The sequence below is a fragment of the Myxine glutinosa genome, chromosome 2 (assembly GCF_964187855.1).
Source record: "Myxine glutinosa chromosome 2, kmMyxGlut1.1, whole genome shotgun sequence".
NCBI lineage: Eukaryota > Metazoa > Chordata > Myxini > Myxiniformes > Myxinidae > Myxine > Myxine glutinosa.
This window is the reverse complement of record NC_136262.1, coordinates 9,066,553-9,093,992: the sequence shown is the minus strand read 5'-3', so window position 1 is coordinate 9,093,992 and position 27,440 is coordinate 9,066,553. Positions and strand designations below refer to the sequence as shown.

At 46.7% G+C, this 27,440-nt stretch overlaps 1 protein-coding gene and 1 non-coding gene across 4 annotated transcripts in view; one reads left to right on the top strand and one right to left on the bottom strand.

Annotated features, from left to right (window-relative positions):
- The window catches only part of MARCHF6 (membrane associated ring-CH-type finger 6), an 84,321-nt gene extending 59,131 nt beyond the window's left edge, over positions 1–25,190 (bottom strand). Inside the window, exons 1-3 of one of the 3 annotated variants that reach the window (XM_068108774.2) lie at positions 24,931–25,190; positions 18,675–18,771; positions 18,414–18,487 (exon numbers count right to left, since the gene is read on the bottom strand). In XM_068108774.2, coding sequence (XP_067964875.2) covers positions 18,414–18,487; positions 18,675–18,771; positions 24,931–24,952 — 193 coding nt within the window. In that variant the 5' untranslated portion in view covers positions 24,953–25,190. Of the gene's footprint in view, positions 1–18,413; positions 18,488–18,674; positions 18,786–24,930 lie in introns of all 3 variants that reach the window. The other 2 variants (XM_078772959.1, XM_078772960.1) reach the window with 2 other exon arrangements.
- Positions 25,191–25,370: 180 nt separating this feature from the next.
- TRNAT-AGU (transfer RNA threonine (anticodon AGU)) lies at positions 25,371–25,444 on the top strand. Its single transcript has one exon. It is a non-coding gene; the product is annotated as a tRNA-Thr (tRNA).
- The last annotated feature ends 1,996 nt before the right edge of the window (positions 25,445–27,440 follow it).

Genomic DNA, 27,440 nt, shown 5'->3' with positions numbered 1-27,440 from the left:
ACGTTTGTATATAGATATAGGCAGGATCCAGTACCTCCAATGACGGGGACTCATAGTGCAAGAGGACTGGGGGGTGATAGTGGGAGATAGTATCCGATGTAGAGGGATGGTAGCTCTACCATCCCTCATGTTGGGGCAAAGGAGCAGTAGATTTATGGGGTTTGGCAGTGTGAACTAGCCAAGGGCGGGCTAGGATATTGTTAGGGATTTAGGATGACAATAGGAGACCGAGATTTAAGTAGAGACATTGATACAGGTAGAGGGGACGTAGTCAGATTAGAAGGATGTTAATGACGAGGGAAGTGCTTAGTATAAGGGAAGACAGGGAAAGCACAAGTATTAGAGGGAAGTAGTTAGTTAGATGATGCTGTGTGTGTGTAATTGTGGGTGCCTCTTGGGCTTGGTGAAATGAGGCATTGGTCGAGAATGGTTGTGTGTGTGAGAAACTGGTTATCGTTGAACTTGGTGAAATGAGGCAATGGTCTGGGATGACCGGAGAAAGTGTATGAGTGGTGTATTGAGGACATGTGTAATGGTGTTGAGTGATTGACTTGCATGGGGTGCAAGTGGATAAATGGAGAGAATACTTGGTGTGTGGGAATAAATGGTGTGTGGAGTGAGTAGTGTGGATTGATTGGTGTGGTAAGGCATTTTAAAGACATTGCGCCCGGTTTACGTCAAAAACCGAGTTACGTCACGGCTTATGGAACCAATTAATGATGTAGGCCGAGGTATTACTGTGTGTGTGTGTGCGTGTGCGTGTGCGTGTGCGTGTGTGTATAGCCGGGCCGGGGTATATTGAGCTCCTGCCGTTTGGTTCATCTGCTTTGCGGTGTGAGTTGGGGACTGGAGAACGAGCTACTTGACGCCATACCTGAACCATCTCCTCCAGCCATTCCTGCCTGAAAGTCCCAATTGTGTACGTGAGTTTGTGCTGTTTGTGTTGTCCGGGATATAAGTAAGACTGTTTAAGGATTTGCGCTGTCTTCTTCTTTTTCTTCTTCTTCTTCTGTATATTGCTTTCGTTCCTTCTCTTTCTTTGGTTTTGTATAGTTAATTAATAAATACCTGTTCCTCCTTATTCTTTTGGTTTCATTCTCGTCCGATCGCTTTAGTGATTTCCCAATTGAGTACCTGTGGCGCGATTTCGGCAGAACCGTTTATAATCGGGTTTAGTCCTTTGTTAATGGCCCGCGTCGCAGCTCGCTTCGCTCGGCGCAATCCATCTATTATGCTGCGGCCCGGGCGGGAGTATTTCCTCGGGTACCGGAAGGCGCTGGTACTTAGGTCATAGGAAGAATTGGCCTACGACCCTATTCAGCGCTGACCGGGCGTGACGTCATACCCCCAGGACCGGTCATACGGCCAGCTTAACAAGACAAGGGGATTAACACCCCCCCTTGCTAACGGGAGTGCCGTCCCCCAGATCCGTAACACACATACATACATACATACATACATACATACATATATATATATATATATATATATATATATATATATAAATATATATATATATATATATATATATATGCCTCTGAGGTTTTCCCTTCGTTCCTTATGACACTTGCAACACCAGCCATGCGATCAGCGCCTACAATTAAATAACATAACTGCCGACCAGATCCGGACATTCTACCACTGACGCCACCCAGCCGAGTCATCTCGAGGGGCGTGAAGAAGGCCGTGAGGCCCCGCCCCAAAAGGAATGATTGATAGCCATAGAGGCATAGACTGATGCAATGACGCTCTTTGTTGGGAGCGCAGGTGACGTCAGAGAGAACATTCCAGCGCCAGGGACAAAAAGGACACGTCCCGCCATTTTTGCTCTCTCTTGCCCTGGGTTTGATTGCAGGCGGACGCACAGTTCTCTCTCTCTCTGTCTCTGGCTTGGTCGTAGGAAGACGCATTTTATTCTCACTCTCAAAGTCCAGGCTTCGTCGCGAGCAGACGTATTTCCCTCTGACTGTTCCTGGCTGGTGGAAGCGGATGCATCCTTTCCTCTCCTTGGTGCTGGCTTTGTGAAGGCTGTGCTTGGTGTCGTGTGTGCCTGAAAGGAACATCAGGGCACGTTCCAGCCGAGCAAGGACGACGGAGGAGCTCGGGCCTGTTCGCTTCACATCGGCGGCGAACGCGACTTCGCGCCAACGCGTGTTTTCCCGCGCAGGGACGCGGGATCTTCGACGACCCCGGACGGTCAAGGACGCCAGAGCTGAGTACCAGATAACATTACACACACATTATTACTTTCATTTATTTCTCCTTGTGTGTGTAATTGTGTCTGATGGAGGATCCTCAATGTAGGAATTTTAGTTTACTGTACACTAATTTTTGTTACCTGCATTATTTTTATTAAACCATTATTTGTTGCATTTTAATTGTTGTATTGTGTGTGGCTTTGCCGGTTTTGTAAGTTTATTTGTTGTCGGGATCCGATAACCCTCGTGTCGCGTCCGGCCACGCAGGTAAGCTCTCGCTGCCCTCCAATACCCCCTCCCCCCACGCACGTGTCACTACCGCCATAGTTGAGTATACACCTCAGAGTTAAAGCTCGGTTGGCCATCCGTCACCCTGCGGTGTTCATTACAGGGGAGACACACGACAATATCATATTCTAGAACACAATAAAACTATGTGCACTTGGTCGATATTTTATGTGGCCACTGCTACAAGGAAAACTCCAGGCATTGCCATGACCAAACTAATCGTAACACCTGCCAATGGTCATACTGCTTTAGAAGATCCTGTTAAACTAAAAACTATTTTTCTAACTTCTAGTAAGAGTGATAGGTGAAGAAGAAAAAAATTATATAGCAAATTTCAAGCAATACTGGAACATGCATGGACATCTGGAGAGAGGTTCAAGATTAGTCATGGGGTCAATTGTGAAAAAAAAAACCAAAAAAAAAACCACCTTTAGAGGCCATTTTTTCCCCGCAAGCAGGGGTTGGCCTTTTTTGGGGACCATGGTTGTTGTTGTTTTCCGGTCCCCTTTTTGAAGCAATGTTTTACGGCCGGATGCCCTTCCTGCCGCCAACCCTTTTTGTCGCCTTGTACGACAAGCAGGGAATTACCAGTGAACTGGTACTCAATTTGCCGACCTCGGAAGGATGACAGGTTGAGTCAACCCCCCTGGCGTTAATTCAGCGATCGACCGGGATTCGAACCCAGGATCCGAGGATCCTAAGCTGGCACCCTAGCCGCTAGCCCAACACCAGGGATTATTGTGAAATTGTGAAATCAAAATCAATTGTGAAAATGGGTCAAATTAAGGTTTTCATTCACCCCGCCCCCCCCCCCCCCCACCCCCTCTCCAAAAGCAAATTTGGTTTTTTTATACATGGTCCAGCCTCACGGGAGAGAGCGTGGACACCGAACAGATCAGGACAAAACACAATAAAGGGAACAGTAACTATCAGGGACACCTCCTCGTGGTGGTTGTACACCCCACGCAAGTTGGGGGCCAAATCCTCCCCATTCTTCCCTGCTGGCCGGATTAGTCAGGGCAGCGCGGTTACAGTCATATATGCCGAACATATCGTTGAACCTGTCATATATCACAATCACCATGCTCTACCTCTACGTTTTTCATTCAGTGTGAAACACAAACAAACCAATTGTTAAAATGACCATCGAATATCGAAAGCATTGGCGTTACGGCTCTTCCAACAAAACGGTGCGTATAGGCCTTCGGCGTTATGCCTCACCTTCGGACCGTTTCGGACAAATTAAGCTCAGGTTTCTTAATACAATAGTGTATCGTTTCAGTAGTATCGTTTTCGCAATAATAATAATATAGCAAATATAACCATAACACTTTAATCCCAATGTCATGAATACAAAGTTAATTGATTGAAGCGGTGTATGGTTCATGAATCAGTGATAAGCGGTGTACGGCACTAATATTAATAATCGCAGGAGTAAGGAATTAGCCTCGGTTTTTTAAATGGTAATATCATTTTCGAAATATAACGTTAATATTATAGTAAATCTAATCGTAACACTAATCCCTTCGTATTGACTGCAAACTTACTGGAAGTTAAAATATATCTACATATTAAAGTAGCGGCAGTTTTGTGTCCGTTACGTCATTACGTCTATGATGTCATTATGACTGCTGATTCCACCGACCGACATTTTAATTTACTAGTAGGCCTACACCCGGTCACTATGGGAGCTGCAGAAAGGGTCATTCCTCGTTGGGGTATATATATTATAGTCGATCTATGGTTGGGTCTCAAGAACATTGGGTGTGTGTTCATTTACCAAGTTTCTTGTGGAGAGATCGCCAAGTGGTTTAAGCATTTGAGCAAGCACTCCATTCAAAACCGTTAAGGAACGGCTGGCTTGGCAAAGGAGCACATATCCAACCCTTGTGGGGTATATAGATTACAGTAGATCTTCGCTCAGTTCTGCAAGTAAACTTAATCTCTGTCGGGATTCCTCCAAATTTCTTTGTCTAATGTTATAAACAGCATTAGGGACTGTTTAAAAAGCTAATCATGTGTGTTTGTGGTTTATAATATTTTACAAGCCCAGCTACGCCGCTGTTAGACTTTTGGTCTTGTTTTTTGTTTAACGCTCTTTAACCTTGGGTTTGTTGATCTGGAGAAAGCATTCGATCGGGTTCCACGCAAAGTATTGACATGGGCATTGAGGAAGTTAGGAGTGGAGGAATGGTTGATCAGAGTAGTGATGGCAATGTACAAAAGAGCGCGCACAGCTGTAAGGACGAAGTACGGGAACAGTGGTGAGTTTGAGGTGAAGGTGAGAGTGCATCAGGGGTCGGTACCAAGTCCACTACTATTTGTAGCTGTGATGGAGGTGCTGGCTCAGAACGTAAAGGAGGGTTTACCATGGGAGTTGTTGTATGCAGATGATCTGGTGTTGATTGCGGAAAGTATGGATGGACTGAAGGAAAAGATGAACACGTGGAAGGAATGTATGGAGACAAAAGGTCTGAAGGTGAATATCGGAAAGACGAAGGTGATGGCAAGTGGTAAAGCATGTGGTGAGGTGGAAAGAACTGGGAAGTGGCCCTGTGCTGTGTGTAGGAAAGGTGTCGGAGTGAACTCCATTCAGTGTACAATGTGCGCTGAGTGGGTTCATCAAAAATGTAGTGGTCTGAGAGGTTCATTAACCAGTGTGGCAGCTACATTCAAATGTAAGGTGTGCACAGAGGGAGCTGCAGATGGAGGAAATGTTGAGTTGGATCTTGGAGACGGCGTGAAGCTGGAAGGTGTGAAAACATTTTGCTACCTCGGAGACATGCTGAGTGGAGAAGGTGGATCAGACTCGGCAACGGTTGCTCGAGTGAGATGTGCATGGAAGAAGTTTCGGGAATTGAGTGGCGTGCTGATGATGAGGGGAGTGTCGTTGAAGCTGAAGGGAAAGGTGTATGCTGCATGTGTGAGAAGTGTTATGATTTATGGGAGCGAGACATGGGTAATGAACGTAGAGCAGCAACGAAGGTTGGAAAGGGTGGAAATGCGAATGGTTCGACGGATGTGTGGAGTATCGTTGAGAGAGAGGAAGACAAATGATGAATTGCGAAAGATGATGGGAATAGAGCCTGTGATTGATGCTGTGAAGAGGAACAGGTTGAGATGGTTTGGTCATGTGTTGAGGAAGGATGAAAGTGACTGGTTGAGAAGAGTGATGGAAATGAATGTAGAAGGAAGTAGAAGACGGGGAAGACCGAGAAAGACTTGGCTAAAGATGGTGGAAGAAGAAATGCGGGCAATGGGGTTAACAAGGAGAGATGCAGAAAATAGGGCAAAATGGAGAAGATTGTCATGGGGACAGCAAGGCTAACCCCCGCTCTAGCAGGGAAAATGGCCTTTAAAATGCATGTTGTTGTTGTTGTTTGTTTAACGCTCACTTCCTGTTTTGTAGATAATTTTCACAAATGTGGTTGGTACTGGCACCCTAGCTATAGGTGCCAGTGCCAACCTCTCCTGACTACTGCTGGTAACCCGAGCACAGTTCCTGTCCTGACTACTGCTGGCAACCCTAGCCAAGATCCTGTCCCGACTACTGCTGGTAACCCTGGCCAAATTCCTCTCCCAACTACTGCTGGTAACCCTGGCCAAGATCCTCTCCTGACTACTGCTGGTAACCCTGGCCAATATCCTCTCCTGACTACTGCTGGTAAACCTGGCCAAGATCCTCTCCTGACTACTGCTGGTAACCCTGGCGAAATTCCTCTCCTGACTACTGCTGGTAGCCCTGGCCAAGATCCTCTCCTGACTACTGCTGGTAACCCTGGCCAAATTCCTCTCCTGACTACTGCTGGTAACCCTGGCCAAGATCCTCTCCCGACTACTGCTGGTAGCCCTGGCCAAGATCCTGTCCTGAATACTGCTGGTAACCCTGGCCAAATTCCTCTCCCGACTACTGCTGGTAACTGGCCAAATTCCTCTCCCAACTACTGCTGATAACCCTGGCCAAGATACTCTCCTGACTACTGCTGGTAAGCCTTTGGGGCACCACTTGGTGTAATCTTTGCCAGTAATCTTTGCCAGGAAGTTGCCTTGAAATTTGGAGTTCAAATTTAACTTTTGAAAATGAAATTACATAAAAACATGGCATGAAATTTTGTAAAAGAACGTTGGTTGGGGAGATGGGGTAAGGAGGTAGATAAGCTTCTGCCTGTATTTGTTTACAATCAGTCCTGAACAGTTCCAATTGTTACTTATTGTCACTTCGTAATGACGCTGACTGTGTATGCATGTGGTCAATGTACAATTATATTTTCATCAAAAAGTATTGTTCATCAAGTATATAAAAAAAGAAAGTTTTTGTTTGTTTGTTTGTCTGTGCAAGCTAATCTCCTGAACGGTGAAATATAGGAGGAAACCTCTAATACAAAAAATGTCGGGATGGGCCCCGGGAAGGTTTTAGGCGAGGTGGCGAGACTGGTTGAGGCCCACCTCGGCCGGGCCAGGCCCATTTCGCAATTAAAAGCTGAGCTGAATTATAGTAGTCAATCTTCTAAGGCTGCGAGTAAAAGCTGAATTATAGTAGTAAATTCATTCAAAAAGAACTAAAAATGTTGGGACGGGCCCCGGGAAGGTTATAGGCTAGGTGGCGAGGCCGCTTCGGCCGAGCTGGGCCCATTTCACAATTAAATGCTGAGCTGAATTATAGTCGTCAATCTTCTATGGCCACGAGTAAAAGCTGAATTATAGTAGTAAATTCATTCAAAAAGAACCCGGGTAACGCCGGGTGCTTTCGGTTCCATACACTGTAGGCCCATCTTAAATACCCATCTTAAACAAAGGATGATGCAACCGACGATTACTAGACCAGCTTAACAATTTTACATAATCAACTTGGCAGTCGACAAGTAATGCGTCCAATTTCAAACAGTCTTGCACCGATTAGCCAAATTTGTAAAAATGCGATTTGAACTTGTCATTTTCAATGAACATGCACTCGGTCATGTGTGACAGCAATGATGCATGAAAGGCATCAATGGAAAGCTGAGGATCTCCTCATAATTGGTAAACCACATGTAAATTGTCAAACTAAATAACCTTTGCATATCAACCCCTTGAATTCAGATTACCTTTTTTTTGATACACACTGTATATATATATATAAAATATATATACAAATAGAAATCAATTTTACAACCGCTGGCAGTCAACAGATCCAGCCCGATTAGGCATGGGTTGCACACCTCCGCCACCCAAACTTCTACTTCCCTCTTTACCGACCCTAACTTGAGGGTTACAAAACCACACCCTATGATGGGGGCCGTTACCCCGGTAGCCAACTGCAAACTATGGTTTTCCAGACGCTGGATTTTATCCCATCCGTCTGCACTCGAATCAAGGATCACAGGGCTGATGATCGTGGCGCTAGCTCCTGTGTCCACTACGGCGTCTACCCCCACGCCGGCAATTTTGCACCGAATTGTCAAACTACACCGTATCAATTTGGCCACAATAGATGACCTGTCGCGTCAATGAGGGCTCTTCACCATCCCCTGCTGCCGAACACGGCCCTGCATGCTCGGCACATATTAGTTTCCCGGGCCCTGGCGGGGGGGTCTGGGGTCGGCTAGTCCGACCCGTTCGAGGCTGAGTTGATGGTCCTGGTTGCCGGGGTCCGTCCCAGCGCGGGGCTCGACACTCCCGCGCATGGTGACCCACCCGGTTACAATTAAAGCACCTCACCTGGTAAGGTGCTTGCCTCCGGAATTCCAAATTGCCCCCCCTGTATGTCCTAATTGGGGCATTTGATCGTGGCCTACCGTGTGCCACCTCCAGAGCCGCCTGCCATGGTCCAGATCCCGCTAGGCGCTGGTCCACCAGCCTTCAGACCATGTTTTCCAGGTCAGGACCCCTTTTGGGGGCCCGCCACCAGCCACGGGCCCTACCTGTCTCACCGCCACTGCGTGGCGCTCGCTTCCCCGTGCCAGGGGCCTCGCTGCTTCCCAACGGGCCGCAGCGTCGGCCGCCTGGCTCAAGGTCCGCGGGCGCCACATGGCGAGCTGTTGCCGAAGCTCAGGCTCCGGGAAGGCCTGGATGAAATGGTCCAGCGCCAAGCTTTCCTGGGAGGTCGCGGCTATGTCCGCATGCGCTATCCCCACTGCGCGGCGAATGTCATACACCAATTCCCCGATGTTCTCCTGGGGTTTCCTTTTTCGCACCGCGAGCTGAGCTTTAACAAGCTCGCTCTGCTGTTCAACGCCAAATCAATTAATTACGGCTGCACGGAGTTCTGGCAGGGTGAGAGCACCTGGTGGTAAGGCCGTCAGAACCTCCACCGCCACGCCGCGCAGTGCTGCCACAAGGTGTACCCCACCTTCGTCCGGGTTCCAACCGTTGCCCCTACACACGTGGTCAAATTGCACCAGGTACGCCCTCAAATAACTCTTGCCGTCATACGGCGCGAGTGGAACCTTATGGCCGCCCGAAGGCCAGACCCCGTGCGCCGCTCCCTGCGGAATTAACGCGGGGCTGAACCGTTCGGGCCCCCACAGTACACTACTTCCTGGGGGCTCGCGTGCGTCCCCCATCCCTCTAAAGACTACCCCGGTCGGTGTCGATGCTTGGGTCGCCTCGTCGCAACCCGCTACCCATTCCATACTCGCTCACCAACACCTCTCGCACTCCCCATGGTCGGACATCCCTGCGCACACTCTCTCTCCACGCACTCCGGAACAGTCGCATACCTTACCATCGGCCTCTCACGAACGCCCGGGTCTATGCCAACTCCCAAGCTCGTCGAACCTCCCCTCACACCATACATATTTCCGACATTATCGCCACTCACCTCGGCGCTTCTTCCTCTTCGCTTCTCCTCCGCCACCTGCAAACTCTTTATTTGGTTAGCAAACACGTCATCACGATGTGAACACAGACCTTGCACATACTCCATCACCTCCTCCTTTATTTCTTTTTTAGTCTCCTTCCGTCTCTTTTTAATTTCACTCACCCCTTCTTCTACTTCCTCCAACTTTTGTTTCACCTCTTCTATTTCCTGGTGCGCCCCCACGATTTCTTCTTCTAAAGCCACCCTGGTCGTCTCTATATGGGTCCTAACCTCTCGTTCCCTCGTCCCCAACGTCTCCACCACATCAACTAACCTCTTTGTCAGCCCTTCGTGTACCACTTGACACTCCTTCTTCGTCGCTATTACCTCCCGTCTTATTTCCTTTTGTGCTGCTTTCAGCCCCCCATCACGTCCGTGTTCTTACCCACTTGCTCCCTTAATTCCTGCTGTCCTACTGTCAGCTTCTCTACTTCCCGCGTCAAATCCTCTATACCCCCATGTAACCTAGCCGTACTCTTCCTCAACTCCTTCTCCATGCGCTCCTCGCACTGCTTTACCTCGTCGCGTACCAATGCGACCTCTTCGCTCAATCCGCGCCTTGTGTCCTCCCCCATCTCTTCTATTTCCCTCTTAGATGCCACCCTCATTTTTTCCAATTCGTTCTTTTGAGCGTCCATTTTGCTTTCCAGCCCCTTTTTCACCGCTTCCAATTCCCGGGTGGATTTGGGTGTCCATTTTGTTTTCCAATTTATTTAACCCATCTTTCATTTCCTTGGTGGATTTGTCACCCATTTCTTTCATTTGACCCCCCATTTCTTTCAATTGGCCATCCATTTCTTTCGATTGATTAGCCATTTCTTTTGATTGATTAGCCATTTGCCCACTCATTCCTTTCAGGCTATCCTCCGTTTTGGCCACAAAGGCCATCATGTGGGTCACAAATAGGCCCCAGTCCACTGGTGCCGCTGGCTCGGCTCTCGCCACCACGTGCGACACGCCGCCATTTTCTTCCCCTGTTACCTCTGCTGCCGCACCCCCTTCAGCTTCCTCCATTACCAACTGTCCTTCTCGGTCCTGGGTTATTAATTCTTCTCCCTCTAATACCTCATCTCCTACTCCACCGGCATTCGACCGTCTTGGCTAGCCATGGCACGAATTTCATTTGGATTTTTAATAATTAAATTTCGGTCGCTCGTAATTTTGGCTCGTAATTTCCCCTTCACGGCTATCCGGGGAGGGTAGTTTAAAAGTCAGGTAGGGGATCTAGGTAAATTGTTGGATATTGACACCTGTGGTGCAGGTAGTGGCAATGAAGTGCTTGGATGGGTGCACGAGTCTTTGGAATGGCTGGGCGTGTGGGCTTTGTTGGTGCGTATGGTTATTGGGGCACTCCGCCACTGGTAGTTTGTCGGCCAGGTGAGGCCGCAGGTAGGCTCTGAGAGCCAGTCAGAGTAGTGTTCAGTGGGGCCCGAGGATCCAGGGGAAGGACCCGGGTATCCCAATGCCAGAGAGGGCATCAGAGGGGTGAGAGAGCCAGGAGGGGCCTTCCCCGATTCAGGGTAGTCGCAAGCAGCAAGGTAAGCTCGGGTGGCGACTTCAGTGGCGGAGGTGCGCAGGTAGTTGGACCTGCTAGTGGAGCCACACGACCCAGCCCCGAAATTGTGCAAAGGCACAGTAGTGAAAAATTGGGGAGTGAGACCCAAATTCGTAGGGCACCACAGGGTGGGTCAATGGGAATTGGTTTTTAGAACCACATAGTTTAAAGATGCCAATTGGCAGGGCATGACGCCGGGTAGTGTAACCGAGTTAATGTTATTAGAGTATAGTTAGGATGAGGAATCTCTTCGCACCATCCACATCCACTCACCAAGGGAGACAGAACTCCACACCAAGTTTTGTGAACGATTTGAGTGGGTAAGACGCATCTCGACGTGATTTGACAGTGTTTATCCCATTCCTTCCTTCTTGGGAGGGATTGGAAGACAAATTTGGTTTGGAGGGGGATATGGGAGACAAGACGTAGAGACAAATTTGTAATTTGTAAATACAGGGAAGGGCAAGGGTAGTGTAGGCTGACATGGGGGGGCGGCGGGGAAGGAGTGACGGTCAGCACGAGCCGCCAATCAGGGCTCGAGGGGAGTGGCTTAGCTCTGCGGCAAAAGGCGTGGTTTGGAACATTCGAGGCAGACCAGGGCGTGGCAATATAACCCTGTGCCCAAAAGCCCCCACCTCAGTTATGGGGAGAGGCGCTTGCCAGTTCTGAGGAGAGGTGCGCTGAACTAAGTTTGAGGAGGACCTGCGCTGAGTGATGAGCTTGAGTTATCAGTTCGAAGCGCTGTGTTGAATTACGAGTTCTGAGGAGAGGTGCGCTGAAGTAGTTCTGAGGAGAGGTGTGCTGATGTAGTTCTGAGGAGAGGTGCGCTGAAGTAGTTCTGAGGAGAGGTGCGCTGAACCAAGTTATGAGCCGGGGTCCTCTGTTGAATTGAGCTCGAGTCAGATCCTGAATTGAGTTGCGAGAGTGAAAGCGCGCCGTTGCATAAATCGCGGTGAAGGACCGCCGTGCCGGGCGAGAGACGCGCGTATATTTTCCCGCCTTTGTTCAAGATACACGCCGTGAGGATCCCTCCCGCCTGCCTTCGTCGAGGGACGTGCTGTGACCGGCAGAGGGCCACGCCGGGTGAGCTGATCCTGAACGACAAAGCCGGCGCCTCCAGCGAATGAACTTTTCCTCCTTCATCCCCCTGAATGTGTGAGTGGGCCCATTGTCTGGGGAATAAGCGAAGACTGTATAAGACTGCCCTGTGTCTCTGCTTCTGCTACCGATCATTGTAAATAATAATTATTAAACCTGTTGTTTCTTTGATTCGACAGTCTCGTCTTTTCCCTCATTGACTGAGCGTGGTACAAATAATATCACTCTAATCGGGTTCCAATACCAAGGTAATAGCACGGACCACGTGGTGCGCCATCCGCTCGGGTGCACTCAAATTACGCGTGGTTCGTGCGAGACTTGATCCCCGCTTCCGTGGCGGCGTGGGTACTTAGGTACGTGCGAACATCGTCCCGAAACCCTGTCCCGCGTCCGACCGGAAGTGGCGACTCGAGTCTCGCGGTTGCGACGACCCAAGAAGAACAAGGGGCTTAAGGATGTAGTACTGGTGAAAAATTGAGAAAACTACATAGGTACCTTTGAGAGGCCTTTACACAAAAACAAAATCAAGTTAATATCTAATTTTCAGTTTTTCTTGAAAGATATAATCTTGGCTTTAACTCAGACCAGTTTCAACGCTTCTTTGTCATATTACATGCATATAATTTGCATAAATTAGACCGTCAATAAAAAACAAGGAAAAACAAAGAACACATTTCTACTTCTATCTTACATGTCACCTATCATTCTTTTCACACAAAACTTGGTACGTGTATTATACTACTGTGTTCAAAAAGTATCCGACCTTTATTTTTCGTGCGGAAAAAAAAAGAAGCTAGGGAGGCGTTGATTGGTGCACGTATGTAGGCGATCCTAATGCACACGCATGAATTTTTTCCCACCTGCAGAAGCTGTCATTCGACGGCAGACCGCCGATGAGCGAGGACATGTAAGTGAGCGCCGTCGGATTTTCGTTTTTGACAAAATGACGGAAAAACTTGAACAACGCTACTGCATCAAATTTTGTGTAAAGCTTGGCGATTCCCAAGTGGAAACGATCCACAAGATTCAACACCGTTCATTCCATTATGAAGGAGGATTTGGGCTTCAGGAGAATCTCAGCGAAGTTCGTACCAAAGCTGCTAACGATTGAGCAGAAGCAACTCCGTTTGGAGATCGCACAGGACATGCTGGAGACTGTGAACAGCGATCCCAGCTTCCTCAACACAGTGATCACTGGCGATGAGTCCTGGGTTTATGGGTACAACCCAGAAATCAAGTTGCAGTCATCACAATGGAAGAATCCAACATCCCCGAGGCCAAAAAACAAAATTTGATGCAGTAGCGTTGTTCAAGTTTTTCCGTCATTTTGTCAAAAACGAAAATCCGACGGCGCTCACTTACATGTCCTCACTCATCGGCGGTCTGCCATCGAATGACAGCTTCTGCAGGTGGGAAAAAATTCACGCGTGTGCATTAGGATCGCCTACATACGTGCACCAATCAACGCCTCCCTAGCTTCTTTTTTTTTTAACGCACGAAAAATAAAGGTCGGATACTTTTTGAACACACTACGTACATGTGTTACTCTACTACCTGATGAGGATTTTGTGAAATTATGTCAAATGTTCACTAATTAGCTAATTATGCCAATTACCAGATAAAACTTGGTTGTCCTTCAATAAATCCACAATGGCTACTCCTATAAACAAAAGCCTTCATCATTTTAAAGGAAGTGATATTCTGAATATCCTGTCCAAATTTCAGCCCAAAAGAATGATGCAAATTAAAGTTATAACAAATTTCATGCAAAATATTATATTTCTTGTAAATTGCGTGTAAAGATAACATTAGATATTTTAAAGGAAATACTGAATGAGTTTATACAATACGTATGAATCTAAACCATAAAAACATAGTTTTTTTAAAAAGAGGCATATTGGAAAGTTCACCAGTACTACACCCTTAATCTCCCCTTGGTAAGGGAACGGGGGTCGCGCGAAACAGCAACAATATATATAGCTGTTCCTTTGATTAGGTAAAAACCGATATAAAAGATATATATACAGTCACATGAAAAAGTAAGTACACCCCATGTAAAGTTTTGACTTTTTCAACATATTTCAACATACAGCTACTTGATCTTCATTTCAACAATATTGATAGATAAAGGTGATATAATATAACAAATATCATGAAACATTTACATTTTGTAGTCCATTGTATAATTTAAATAAACATAAATGCAAATTTCGCATGTGGAAAAAGTATATATATATATATATATATATATATATATATATATATATATATATATATATATATATATATATATATATATATATATATATATATAAATATAAATCGGGAGATTAAATCAGACGCCGACGTAGCTTCAGGACGTCGATCTTTAATTTTTGACAAGCTTTCGACCAACAAAGGTCTTCTTCTGAGTCGGTCCCAAGTTCAACGGAACTTGAAGTCCGTTGAACTTGGGGCCGACTCAGAAGAAGACCTTTGTTGGTCGAAAGCTTGTCAAAAATTAAATATCGACGTCCTGAAGCTACGTTCGCGTCTGATTTAATCTCCCGATTATTTATTCAATGCAAATGAGACGCCCTGCTCGTACTGTGGAGTTTCTACTATTTCTCACAGTTATATCTATATATATATATATATCTATATATCTATATATATCTATCTATATCTATATCTATATCTATATATATATATATATATATATATATATATATATATATATATATATATATATATATATATATATATATATATATATATAGTTACGGATCTCTACGTCGGCCTTTTTTCCCCTTACCAAGGGGGGATTAGTCCCCTTGTGTATGACTGACCGACGTGAGTCCTGAAGTTGCCAAAGCTCCCTCCGGAGAGGCAGGTGAGCAACCCCGTTCGCGACCGCGGACAAGATGTTAATTGCCGAGCGGATTAGCAGCCGCAGCACGAACCATTAGCAAGTAACTGATCCGATTCTTAAACGTTGGCCAAATCGTGCCACAGGTATCCAATGGGGAAATCACTAAAGCGAAATGGATGTAAAGGAAAGAAAGGCAAGGTAGGAAGAACAAATATGATTTATTACTAACTATTTACACAATTAAAGGAACCAAGGAGAAGGAAAGAAACGAAAATAATTTACAGAAGGATGGAAGGACCAGAAGGACACAGTGCAATATTAACTTACCTATACAAGCTTACTTAAACCCCAGGACAACATAGAAGACGGACGATAGTCAGACTTACACGGGGGGGGGGGGGGGGGGGGGAATGCAGGTAGGATTGGCTGGAGGAGATGGTTCAGGTATGGCATCCAGGTAGCTCGTTCTTCAGTCCCCAACTTGCACCGCGAAGCAGATGAACCAGACGGCAGGAGCTCTCCGCGCGTCGTTTGGAGTGTGCGGAACTATCACAGGGCAACGGTAGGCCGGCTTTGGCGGTTACCCTCGCGGCTCAGCCGAGTACGTAACAAGCGAACAGTTCTAATAACCGTGAACAATGCGCTCTTCAGTGGCTCAATGCGTTCTCTCAATAGCATTCGCTCGCGATGCGTGACCCCCTTCTAAACTCAAGTGAACTTGCCGAGTGCCTCTCCCTTCTTATCTGATCGCCTCTCCTCACTAATCTCCGGTGGGGGCGTCGCGCTGCGGGTTATATCACACGCCCTACCAAGCCACACCCACTGAGTCCTGGTTGGGCGCGAGGGCTTCCTGGCTCCACCTCCTGGTGACGAGGGGACGAGCCACGCCCGTGATTTGGCGGCTCCTCCCCCCTTCTTCTCCGAGACAGAGCACATGGCCAATGGCATCTTGCGGGATAGAAAACTACTCGCACCGCTGGGATAGAAAACCACTCGCACCGCTGGGATAGAAAACCACTCAGACCGCTGGGATGCGAAACGAAAGGGGACCTATCTTATTTGAATTCGGTGCAATGCAGTGTCAATTAATGGAAGACACAGCCTTAAACTAATACACATAAGGAAATAACTATTTATTAAGGATATATGATTTGCTACGTGCATGTATATGGATTAACTAGGACGACGACCTTTGACCTTTACACTACGGAGGGTGATATTTACAAAAAAAAAGAAAAAAAGAAAAAAGAAAAAAAAAGTGATATTGAGGAGAAAAAAGGGAGGGAGGGTGATATTTACAACAATTCTCAAATCCACAACTATATATATATATATATATATATATATATATATATATATATATATATATATATATATATATATATATATATATATATACATACATATATATACATATAAAAGACATCGTTACGGTTTTCCGCCTCCCTTCCTACCCTTACCAAGGGGAGATTAAGCCCCTTGTTCTTTCTGGGCCAGCGTAACCGAGACTTGAAACGCCCCTTCCGGGCAAACGCAAGGTAGGGTTTCGGGACCAAGTCTCGCACGTACCTAAATACCTGCGCCGCGTCGGAAGCGGGGAAGCAAGCCTCGCACGAGCCACATGTAATTTGAGTACAACGAGCGGATTGCGTACCACGTGGTCCGTGCAGTTTTCCAGTATTGGAACCCGATTCGAGTGGTTGTATTCGTACCACGCTTAGTCAATGATGGAAGGGACGAGATGGTCAAATAAAAGGAATAACACAATTTAATTACTATTATTTACACAATGTACAATTCGGTAGAAAGCAGACAGAGCAGAACTTAATCAGTCTTATACTAAAATTCCCAGACTCGGGCCCGATCACACTCACACAGGGGAATTGCAGGCAGAATGGTGTCCACGCGCTGCCTTGGTCGTCCAGGAACGGCGGCCGGGCGTGCTCTCCACGGTCCCAGCACGTCCCGCGAAGACGGCAAGCAGGTGGTGGAAAGGATCCCCGCAGCACGTCTCTCGAACAAAAGGCAGCAGATGAGGCAGGAAGGCAGGAAGGAATGTACGCGTCTCTCGGCGGCTTTCCACAGCGCGTCGAGTTACCAGTGCGCTATCACTTACGTAACCCAATGTAATAGAGGCTCAGCCTCAAGCTCAACCGAGCGTCACACTTGGTTCATGCGCGTCTTTCTCTGATCTGGTAACTCTCATCAATACGCGCCTCTCCAATAGCTCATAACTCACCGCACTCAACTCGCTGAACTGCCTTGGTGACGTGGGGGCTTCGCGCGAAGGGTTATATGGACACGCCCTGAGCCTTCTCGAACGTTCCAACCACACCCCGTGACGCATTGCCGCAGCCACTCCCCCTGAGCCCTGATTGGCGGCTTGCGCTTACCGTCAGCTTCTTCGCCGCCCTCATTCCGTCCCGACCCGACCTGCCAGGCCCGCCTCGTGTCAATTCGCACCAAAAAGCCAAAGGCAGCATAAAGAGGCAATGGAGGCATAAGGCAATGGAGCAATGAAAAGGACCTACCTCTCATTATTCTACTCAACGCAAGACTAACACAGGAAAAGGACTATTCTCACACATACTATGAAATAACTGAACTATCATTCATTCATTCATATATTCAACGAAAAGTATTTAAAGTAGCGGCAGTTACTTTAAATACTTTAAATACAGGTACTCCTGCTAGTATTTTATATATGGTACATTGTCAAAATTTACGATCTAAGAACATACCTGAATATTTATGATTCGTCAACTTTTGGCTGACTGGATAGCTTAGAGATACACAAACTAACCTCGAAGCTGTCTAGCATGGGTTTTAAATCCCGTCCCAGCTATAAACCGTCTTCCCGGTGTTCCCCAGGCATGGCGATTCATCAATGTGTGTGCCATCCCTCTGATGAATGATAAACTGGCGTGCTGTCTGCCAGGATTCGTTGCTGGACATTAAAGATCCCAGTGTCCTTCGCTGAGAGTAAGCGAGTTATCACCGACAGTGACAAATTATTAATTCCTGGCCTAAGCAGCAGAGGGCATTGCATCAGCGGCACAGCCACACCTTATGCCAATACAGACGAAGAAGTCTTTTTTTTTTTTGGAATGATTGGCTTGAGTTTTACAAATGCTCAGCAAGTGTGGGATCGCATCAAGGACACCAAGTTACAAGTGTTTTGGTCGACAAAAAGAAAACCAGGTGAAGTTTGATTAAGCTTATTATTATGTGGAACTGTCTGCTGGTTTCTGTATGGTCCTGATCTCCCCTTCAGTCATTTGAAGACTCAGCTCATTGCCTTATGTCAAACACTAAATCAACTTCTTAATATTTATACTCGTCTTTTCTCTTCTTTGTAGTATTTTCATCGTCCTTCTCTTCCGAGTGTCACTATCTACGGCCTATAGACCATTTCTTTGGCAATCAGCTCTTCTAGGAATCTACCGATCAGTATTACAAAAACGTGTTTTAACATTGCTCATCGGTCATTCTGTTGCTTCTTATTCATAGTGGAATGTCAAACAGCAGAGAGCATATCAAAAGTAAAAATCACAACAAGCTAAAGGCACTTGCTGTATAACTTACTTGGCATGAAGGCAAAGCGATGTTTGCACAGTTCACAATACTCCTTCTTGCTGTGCTTCAACCATTGTAATAGGCTGGAGGCAAAGAATGTATAACAAGAAGAAACAATTAGGCAGTGACGGAACCAGGTAGGCTCTGATGGTTCAGACAACCCCAACCGTTTGTAGATTTTAATAATGTGTATGTATGCGCACGCGCACGCACGCGCACGCAGAGTCAGAAAATGAAAATTTATAAATGACTGATGAATCCAATGCTCACCATTCCTGATGGATGTACTTGATGCTACCCGTGCATACGCAAGGGTGATAAAGAGGCTTCTCTGCTGTGCCTTCGGAACGGCACACACGGCATATGTCTCCCACATCAACAACACATAGAAGAAGAAAGAAACAAATCGGTGAAATGCATTTTCCCATCTTTATACAAAGCAATTACATTTTCTTTCTTAATGCAAAACAAATCTGTATCCCATTTCCGACCATCAATTTGTAAAAAATTGAAAGTATGCCACAAGAAAATTCCTCCTGGTGTCTACATTCAAAGCCCATCAGGTGGGGGCGGATTAAAGGGTGAACGCTAAAATCCGTGAACGTTTGCGTTATATTATCCGACGATGGCGCACCGATTGCTCCTCTGAAAATGACCTTCCGTAAAGTATGTCCATCATCACCGAATCTGCTGAAAAGGTTTTTACCTCCACCACCGAAGGTTGACAGAGGTCATGTTTTCACCCCTGTATGTTTGTTTGCCATGATGATATTTCTAAACACAAACACATAAGAACTGCCTGCAGTCCTGTTTCAAACTTTCCCCGTCCTATTTACCCTGCACTCGCAAAGCGAAAAGCAGGGTTAGGCATATTCGGTTGCTTATGTGTGTATGTATGTATGTATGTGCGTGCGTACATGCATGTCTGAATTTTTAAATTTCATTTTCTCAGCAACCGAGCCTGGTATTGGCTTAGCAGTTAGGGTGCCGGCTTGGGATGCTAAAATCCTGGGTTCGAATCCCGGGCGATCGCTGAATTAACATCGGGGGGGGGGGGGGGGAGGTTGACTCAGCCTGTCATTCTTCCGAGGTCGGCAAATTGAGTACCAACCAGTCCACTGGTAATTCCCTGTGTGTCACAAGGGGCGACTAACAGGGTTGGCGGCAGGAAAGGCATCCGGCTGAAAACATTCCTTCAGAAAGGAGACCACGGTGCCCAAAAAAGGCCAACCCCTGCTCTGCGGGGAAAAATGGCCTCTAAAGGTGGTTCCTTTCCTTTCCTTTCTCGGCAACCGTTGGTCCGATTGACACAAAATGTTATCATAGGGGTGCCTCCTCCTGTAGAATATTTTAATGATAATTATGACATCATAGGTCACGTGGTACAGGTGCCATCTTTGAAAAACCGAAAAACGTTGCACCTCTATATCTCCAAAACCGCCGCATGGAAAAAATTGAAACATGGCTCATTGTAAAGAACTCCGCATGGAGAATAGGTGTTGTTAACGATGCCGGCATTGGTGCCTTAATTATGATGTCATAATTTGACAAGGACAATGCTTAGTCTGATCAGTTTGAAACTTCTTGAGCGTGATCTACGCAACAAATATATTAGAGAATGTAAATTTATGATGTCATCGCTCATATGGTTTTTTTTTGTTTTTTTGTATACAAGATCGAGGCTCGTGAAAGAGCGAAGGATAGGATGGCATTCATAGAATACTTACCCTGCGCCGTCAACTTCGTGAGCCAACTCTTCTGTTTCTGAAGGGTTTTTTTTCTTTGATCCAATATCAAAGCCATATCTGGCAGCCATAAAAAACATTGCCTCAAACAGGGAACCATGATTGTCATGGGGCCCGCAAGGCTAACCCCCGCTCTAGCGGGGAAAATGGCCTTAAAACGATCATTCATTCATTCATATTGTGAAGGTTGTGGAATCTATGGTTCAGGTAGGTGAGCACACCTCCACACAGCTGCTTAGAAGTGTACTCTTTTCAAGAGCAGCTGAAGAGCATCACTTTTTGGGGGCAAAGCTGATGGCGTGCCAGTTTGGGGAGAGAGGACAGCGTGCTTTGCTGTATCAATGGAATCTGTTTGCGGCACATCATATACGCACAAACAAACCTCTCTGCTAGCTCATCTTTCTCCCTTATAAGCTCACCTTCCCCTAATGCCTTCAGAAGGTCATGACCTTCCAATGTCCTTGAAAATCTTCCATGCTGTGTGTTTGGAGTGATTTGTGAAAAACAGAAGTGACATCACACCCAGTTAGCGCATGGAAAGACAAATGTGTAGGTTTTGAGTTTGATGGTAGACTGTTTAACACATCAGCAATGGGAATGTATTTTATCTTCTTTGACATAGCAGTCCTCATCAGCAACATTTAATACTTAAAACGAGGAAGTTGAGCCACTCGTAGCAGAAGAACATCTGTGTGTCTTGCTGAAATGACAAAAGCATCACAGTCGCTATGTATATGATGCAGAACCATACTTGTGGTGTCTATTTCCTCGTGCGCAGCTCTCAGGGAACCCAACATCAGTGTTTTAATTTGATGACTGAACATCTAACTGCTCCGTGAAGCCCCCAGCAGCCACAATTTGTGGTGGAGTGGTGGAGCATCGGAAAGGATTTGCTCAGACATAAACCGAGACAAGTCGGCTTTAGTTTCTGGCAGAGCTATAAAACCTGATCATGGCTTCGGCAAGGGAACATGGCGGCCTTCTACAACACGCCTCTGTTCGAATACCCTCACTTCTCCTTGACCTTTTGCCTGACTTGATTGAATCATGTATGTATTGATCAAATACAACATCTATTGTGTTGAAGCTGGACCCATGTGAAGTACAATCTTGATAAATACATCTGCTAGACAACCACAAGGCAATGCATTACCAGGCCTTCCTATGCTGACAACACTTGACCATGTATTATGAAACAAGATGATTATTTGTGCAGTTGGGTAGATTCAGGGCAGTCTATGCCTTAAATCAAGAGATCTGCAGTTAAAGATTCGTTACTGGTGTGGAGTGACCAAGTCATTTCAACAAGATAGATTGGTACAGGCATCAGTTAATCTTTCAAGATGGCAGCCAAATCAACTGGTCAGCCAGCCTCATAAGCGGCGAAAGGACTCGAATCTATAGGACTCGAATATGAGCGCCAAACCTGGGTATAACCTCCGCTCTGCTGGTACCAACCTCCTGACCCCCCCATCCGGACCAAATTCAGATCCTGGGGGGACAGGGCCTTCTCCATCGCTGCTCCCACCCTCTGGAACTCACGACCTCACACCATCAGAGACTCCTCCTCACTCACCACATTCAAAACATCAGTCAAGACCCACCTGTTCAACACTGCATTCAACATTTAACCCACAGCATTTAACCCCTGACTATCTCTTCTCCTTCTCCTTACTTTTGCTTTGATTAATTTACCGATTGATTTTTGTCTTTTTGCACTTGTTTTTTGTACTCTGTCAAAGCGTCTTTGGGCTTCTTGAAAAGCGCTATATAAAATAAATGTATTATTGTTATTATTATTATTATATGCTTCATATCTATAGGACTCTAATAGGAGCACCAAACCTGGGGTGTATATGCTTCATATCTATAGGACTCTAATATGAGCGCCAAACCTGGGGTGTATATGCTTCATATCTATAGGACTCTAATAGGAGCGCCAAACCTAGGGTGTATATGCTTCATATCTATAGGACTCTAATAGGAGCGCCAAACCTGGGGTGTATATGCTTCATATCTATAGGACTCTAATATGAGCACCAAACCTGGGGTGTATATGCTTCATATCTATAGGACTCTAATAGGAGCGCCAAACCTGGGGTGCATATGCTTCATATCTATAGGACTCTAATAGGAGCGCCAAACCTAGGGTGTATATGCTTCATATCTATAGGACTCTAATAGGAGCGCCAAACCTGGGGTGTATATGCTTCATATCTATAGGACTCTAATAGGAGCGCCAAACCTGGGGTGTATATGCTTCATTTCTATAGGACTCTAATAGGAGCACCAAACCTGGGGTGCATATGGTTCATATCTGTCGGACTCTAATAGGAGCGCCAAACCTAGGGTGTATATGCTTCATATCTATAGGACTCTAATAGGAGCGCCAAACCTGGGGTGTATATGCTTCATATCTATAGGACTCTAATAGGAGCGCCAAGCCTGGGGTGCATATGCTTCATATCTATAGGACTCTAATATGAGCGCCAAACCTGGGGTGTATATGCTTCATATCTATAGGACTAATAGGAGCACCAAACCTGGGGTGTATATGCTTCATATCTATAGGACTCCAATAGGAGCGCCAAACCTGGGGTGTATATGCTTCATATCTATAGGACTAATATGAGCGCCAAACCTGGGGTGTATATGCTTCATATCTATAGGACTCTAATAGGAGCGCCAAACCTGGGGTGTACATGCTTCATATCTCTAGGACTCTAATAGGAGCGCCAAACCTGGGGTGTGTTCAGTTGCCAAGGTTCTTGTAAAGCACTCGCTGAGTGACTTCATGACTCAGGCAAGCACTCCATTGGAAACCGTTGCTAAGGAACGGCCGGCTCGGCAAGCGCTAGCCATCTGCTTGGTAAGTGAACACACCCAGGTGCCTGCACCAGAAACACCTCAATGTGGAAGAGCAATAAATGCACATCTTGACAAATGAAACACCTGGAGTTGCCTTAACGTAAAGGTGGCTGCCTTGAGATCTTAGGGTCCTGAGTTTGAGCCCTTGTCGTGACATTGAATTAACACCACGTGGGTTGAGTCAGCCTGTCATCCTTCCGAGGTCAGAAAAATGAGCACCAGCGGACAGGTAACAGGGGGCACTGCATCAGCAGCACAACCATCAGGGCAGAGGAAAAGCACAAGCACGATGGTATGGGTCGTTAGGGTATGGACGAGCACCAACCGAGCCAGAAGTGACAAGACAGAATGTCCGAAGGGCAAAGACAATGTCTGAGGGGCCAAGACAGAATGTCTGAAGGGCGAAGACAGAATGTCTGAGGGGCCAAGACAGAATGTCTGAGGGGCCAAGACAGAATGTCTGAGGGGCCAAGACAGAATGTCTGAGGGGCCAAGACAGAACGTCTGAGGGGCCAAGACAGAATGTCTGAGGGGCCAAGACAGAATGTCTGAAGGGCCAAGACAGAATGTCTGAGGGGCCAAGACAGAATGTTTGAGGGGCCAAGACAGAATGTCTGAGGGGCCAAAACAGAATGCCTGAGGGGCCAAGACAGAATGCCTGAGGGGCCAAGACAGAATGCCTGAGGGGCCAAGACAGAATGTCTGAGGGGCCAAGACAGAATGTCTGAGGGGCCAAGACAGAATGTCTGAGGGGCCAAGACAGAATGTCTGAGGGGCCAAGACAATGTCTGAGGGGCCAAGACAGAATGTCCGAAGGACCAAGACAGAATGTCCGAAGGACCAAAACAGAATTTCCAAAGGGTGAAGACAGAGTGTCTGAAGGGCCAAGACAGGAGGACTGAAAAGCGTCCAACGCTTCACTTTCAGCAAACCTTAAAGAAAAATTTGCAAACGTGAAACATGTCCGTTAACACTTGGGACAACCTGGCACTCAATGTCACCTGAGTGTCACGTGAAACATGTCCGTTAACACCTGGGGCAACCTGGCACTCAATGTCACCTGAGTGTCACGTGAAACATGTCCGTTAACACTTGACCTGGTACAACCTGGCACTCAATGTCACCTGCCTGTCACGTGAAACATGTCCGTTAACACCTGGGGCAACCTGGCAGTCAATGTCACCTGAGTGTCACGTGAAACATGTCCGTTAACACCTGATCTGGTACAACCTGGCACTGAATGTCACCTGCCTGTCACGTGAAACATGTCCGTTAACACCTGACAACCTGGCACGCAGTCACCTGAGTGTCACGTGAAACATGTCCGTTAACACCTGACCTGGTACAACATGGCACTCAATGTCACCTGCCTGTCACGTGAAACATGTCCGTTAACACCTGACCTGGTACTACCTGGCACGCAGTCACCTGAGTGTCACGTGAAACATGTCCGTTAACACCTGGGACAACCTGGCACTCAATGTCACCTGAGTCATGTGAAACACGTCCGTTAACACCTGACCTGGTACAACCTGGCACTCAATGTCACATGCCTGTCACGTGAAACACGTCCGTTAACACTTGGGACAACCTGGCACTCAATGTCACCTGTGTCACGTGAAACATGTCCGTTAACACCTGACCTGGTACAACCTGGCACTCAATGTCACCTGTGTCACTAGCCTTCAGTGGTGTCCTGTATGCACGACACAGACTCGGAGTTAAACGTGAACACCGCCATGACTGATGAAGGTGCAATTCAAGCCAAATCAGGTGGTCTCCGTTGAGATCTTCCACGGCAGGTGTCCATTGCAAATACAGCTCAAGAGACCCCTCCATAATGATCATGAAAACCCCGTTTGTTCACACACCTCGTTTCCCCTTATTTGTGATGCGAGAGACAAGGTATTTACCATCGTCCACCGTCGACTCCATGGCGCTAGTGCGGCCTCACTGGACGCCGAGCACACCGGGGCCGGGACACCACATCCCTCGGAAGCTTCAGCTCATCTGGGTCGCTCAGGGCAAGCGGGACGAGTTCTTGGTGTGCACGGCCTAGGCCACACAAAAGGCGCGAAAACAGAGGAACGATCCAAGTTGAAGATTCCACCACAGCACGGAATAACACCACCTGCACGGCACCGACGACCGAAGTCGGCACCGCCCGGAACGTGACGTCGCATGACGTCACTTCGATCTTATAATCGCTATGATTGGTCAAAGAAAATGCGAATAATTACTTCTGGTAAAACTATGATTACTGGGCCATAAATAATATGAAACAAATTAATAAAACAAAATTTAAACCTATTATATACTTTATATCAGTTAGAGATAAAAACTTTAACCTGCTGGCGCCGTGGCTTAGTTGGTTAAAGCGCCTGTCTAGTAAACAGGAGATCCTGGGTTCGAATCCCAGCGGTGCCTTTTTTTAAATTAACATTTAAACGGTTATTGAGTCAAAGCCATCGGTACCTGTCTCACCACACCTTGATCATCCTGACGCTAAAAAACTGGCTATTTTTCCATGAGTGTCAAAAACTATGAATTATTTACATTAACAACGCTGTACCGCGTGTACATGGTGCAATGTCCCATAAACGTCCTTTTAAACGAACGAACGTACGACACATGTGTAAACACACAGATCTACAGTAACTAATGTATTTATATTGCTGTGGTGTTTATTTACCAAGTTGGGCTCGCAATGGCCTCGGCCGAGAGGGTCGCACGCTGCCCTTCCTCCAAACCGTGGAGCCTGGGTTCGAATCCCGGCTGTTTAACCGCCATATCCTGTGTGTGGTTCACATATAGATCCACGTGTACCATGTGTGTGGTTCACATATAGATCCACGTGTACCATGTGTATGGTTCACATATAGAGCCACGTGTACCATGTGTGTGGTTCACATATAGATCCACGTGTACCATGTCTGTGGTTCACATATAGATCCACGTGTACCATGTCTGTGGTTCACATATAGATCCACGTGTACCATGTGTATGGTTCACATATAGATCAACGTGTACCATGTCTGTGATTCACTTATAGATCCACGTGTACCATGTGTGTGGTTCACATATAGATCCACGTGTACCATGTGTGTGGTTCACATATAGATCCACGTGTACCATGTGTGTGGTTCACATATAGATCCACGTGTACCATGTGTGTGGTTCACTTATCGATCCACGTGTACCATGTGTGTGGTTCACTTATCGATCCACGTGTACCATGTGTGTGGTTCACTTATCGATCCACGTGTACCATGTCTGTGATTCACTTATAGATCCACGTGTACCATGTGTGTGGTTCACTTATCGATCCACGTGTACCATGTGTGTGGTTCACTTATAGATCCACGTGTACCATGTGTGTGGTTCACTTATAGATCCACGTGTACCATGTGTGTGGTTCACTTATAGATCCACGTGTACCATGTGTGTGGTTCACTTATCGATCCACGTGTACCATGTGTGTGGTTCACTTATCGATCCACGTGTACCATGTATGTGGCTTTATTGCTGAAACACTTGGAACATGCGTCCGCCTTCTTGATTGGTCGAATGATATCACGTGCTGTCATTTCTCCATGATTGCCTCGAACAGGTTCGTGCATGCTCCTTTGTCGCTCCTTTGTAAGACGAAATATTGTGCTTTTTTTTTATTTGCTAAACTTTTGTTAAACAATGGTTATGACATATTGTTGCGGTTTTGAGTCTGTCAAGCGAGCCTAATAAAGGTTAAAGTTTGCCCCCCATAGTTAGTCACACAAGCCACATGTAGCCTCGCGATAGTAATTTTAGTATCGTGATGTCTTAGTAATGTAAGCTTAGTCCTTTATTAGTTCTGCGTTGAGTAGAGCCAGGAGAATAGGCCGTACTTGCCACCGATTTTCCAGCTACCCTAGCCTCAATCCATTTTGCTAAACGTTGGTTGATCATTGGGCGAGTTAACACGAGGCAGGCTAGGAGGACCGGGGCGGAGTCGAGGGTGGAGCGGCGGAAGAAACGGTAAGCACGAGCCGCCAATCAGAGCTCGGAGGTGGTGACGGCGGCGTTGCGTCACAGGGCGTGTTGAGAAGGTTCGAGTGAATGCCAGAAGGTTCGGGGGGCGTAGCTATAAGACCCGCTGCGCGAAAGCCCTCGACAGGACTTGCTGCAAGAGAGAAAGATAAAGGACTTGCAGCGAAGGACTGAAGCGAAGGACTTGCTGCGAGAGAGAAAGATAAAGGACTAGCGTGGGAAAGCCGAGAGCAAAGGAGGACTCGCGGCAGTTGATGAACTTGATGAACTTCACGCACTTGCACGAGAGCGGTACAGATACGCGGGCGCAGCCAGACGCGCTTGAACCGAATACCGCGCATTTGAGACGCGCGAGTGAGAACGGCTGAGTAACCGCTAGCCGCGCTAAAGTCCGCCT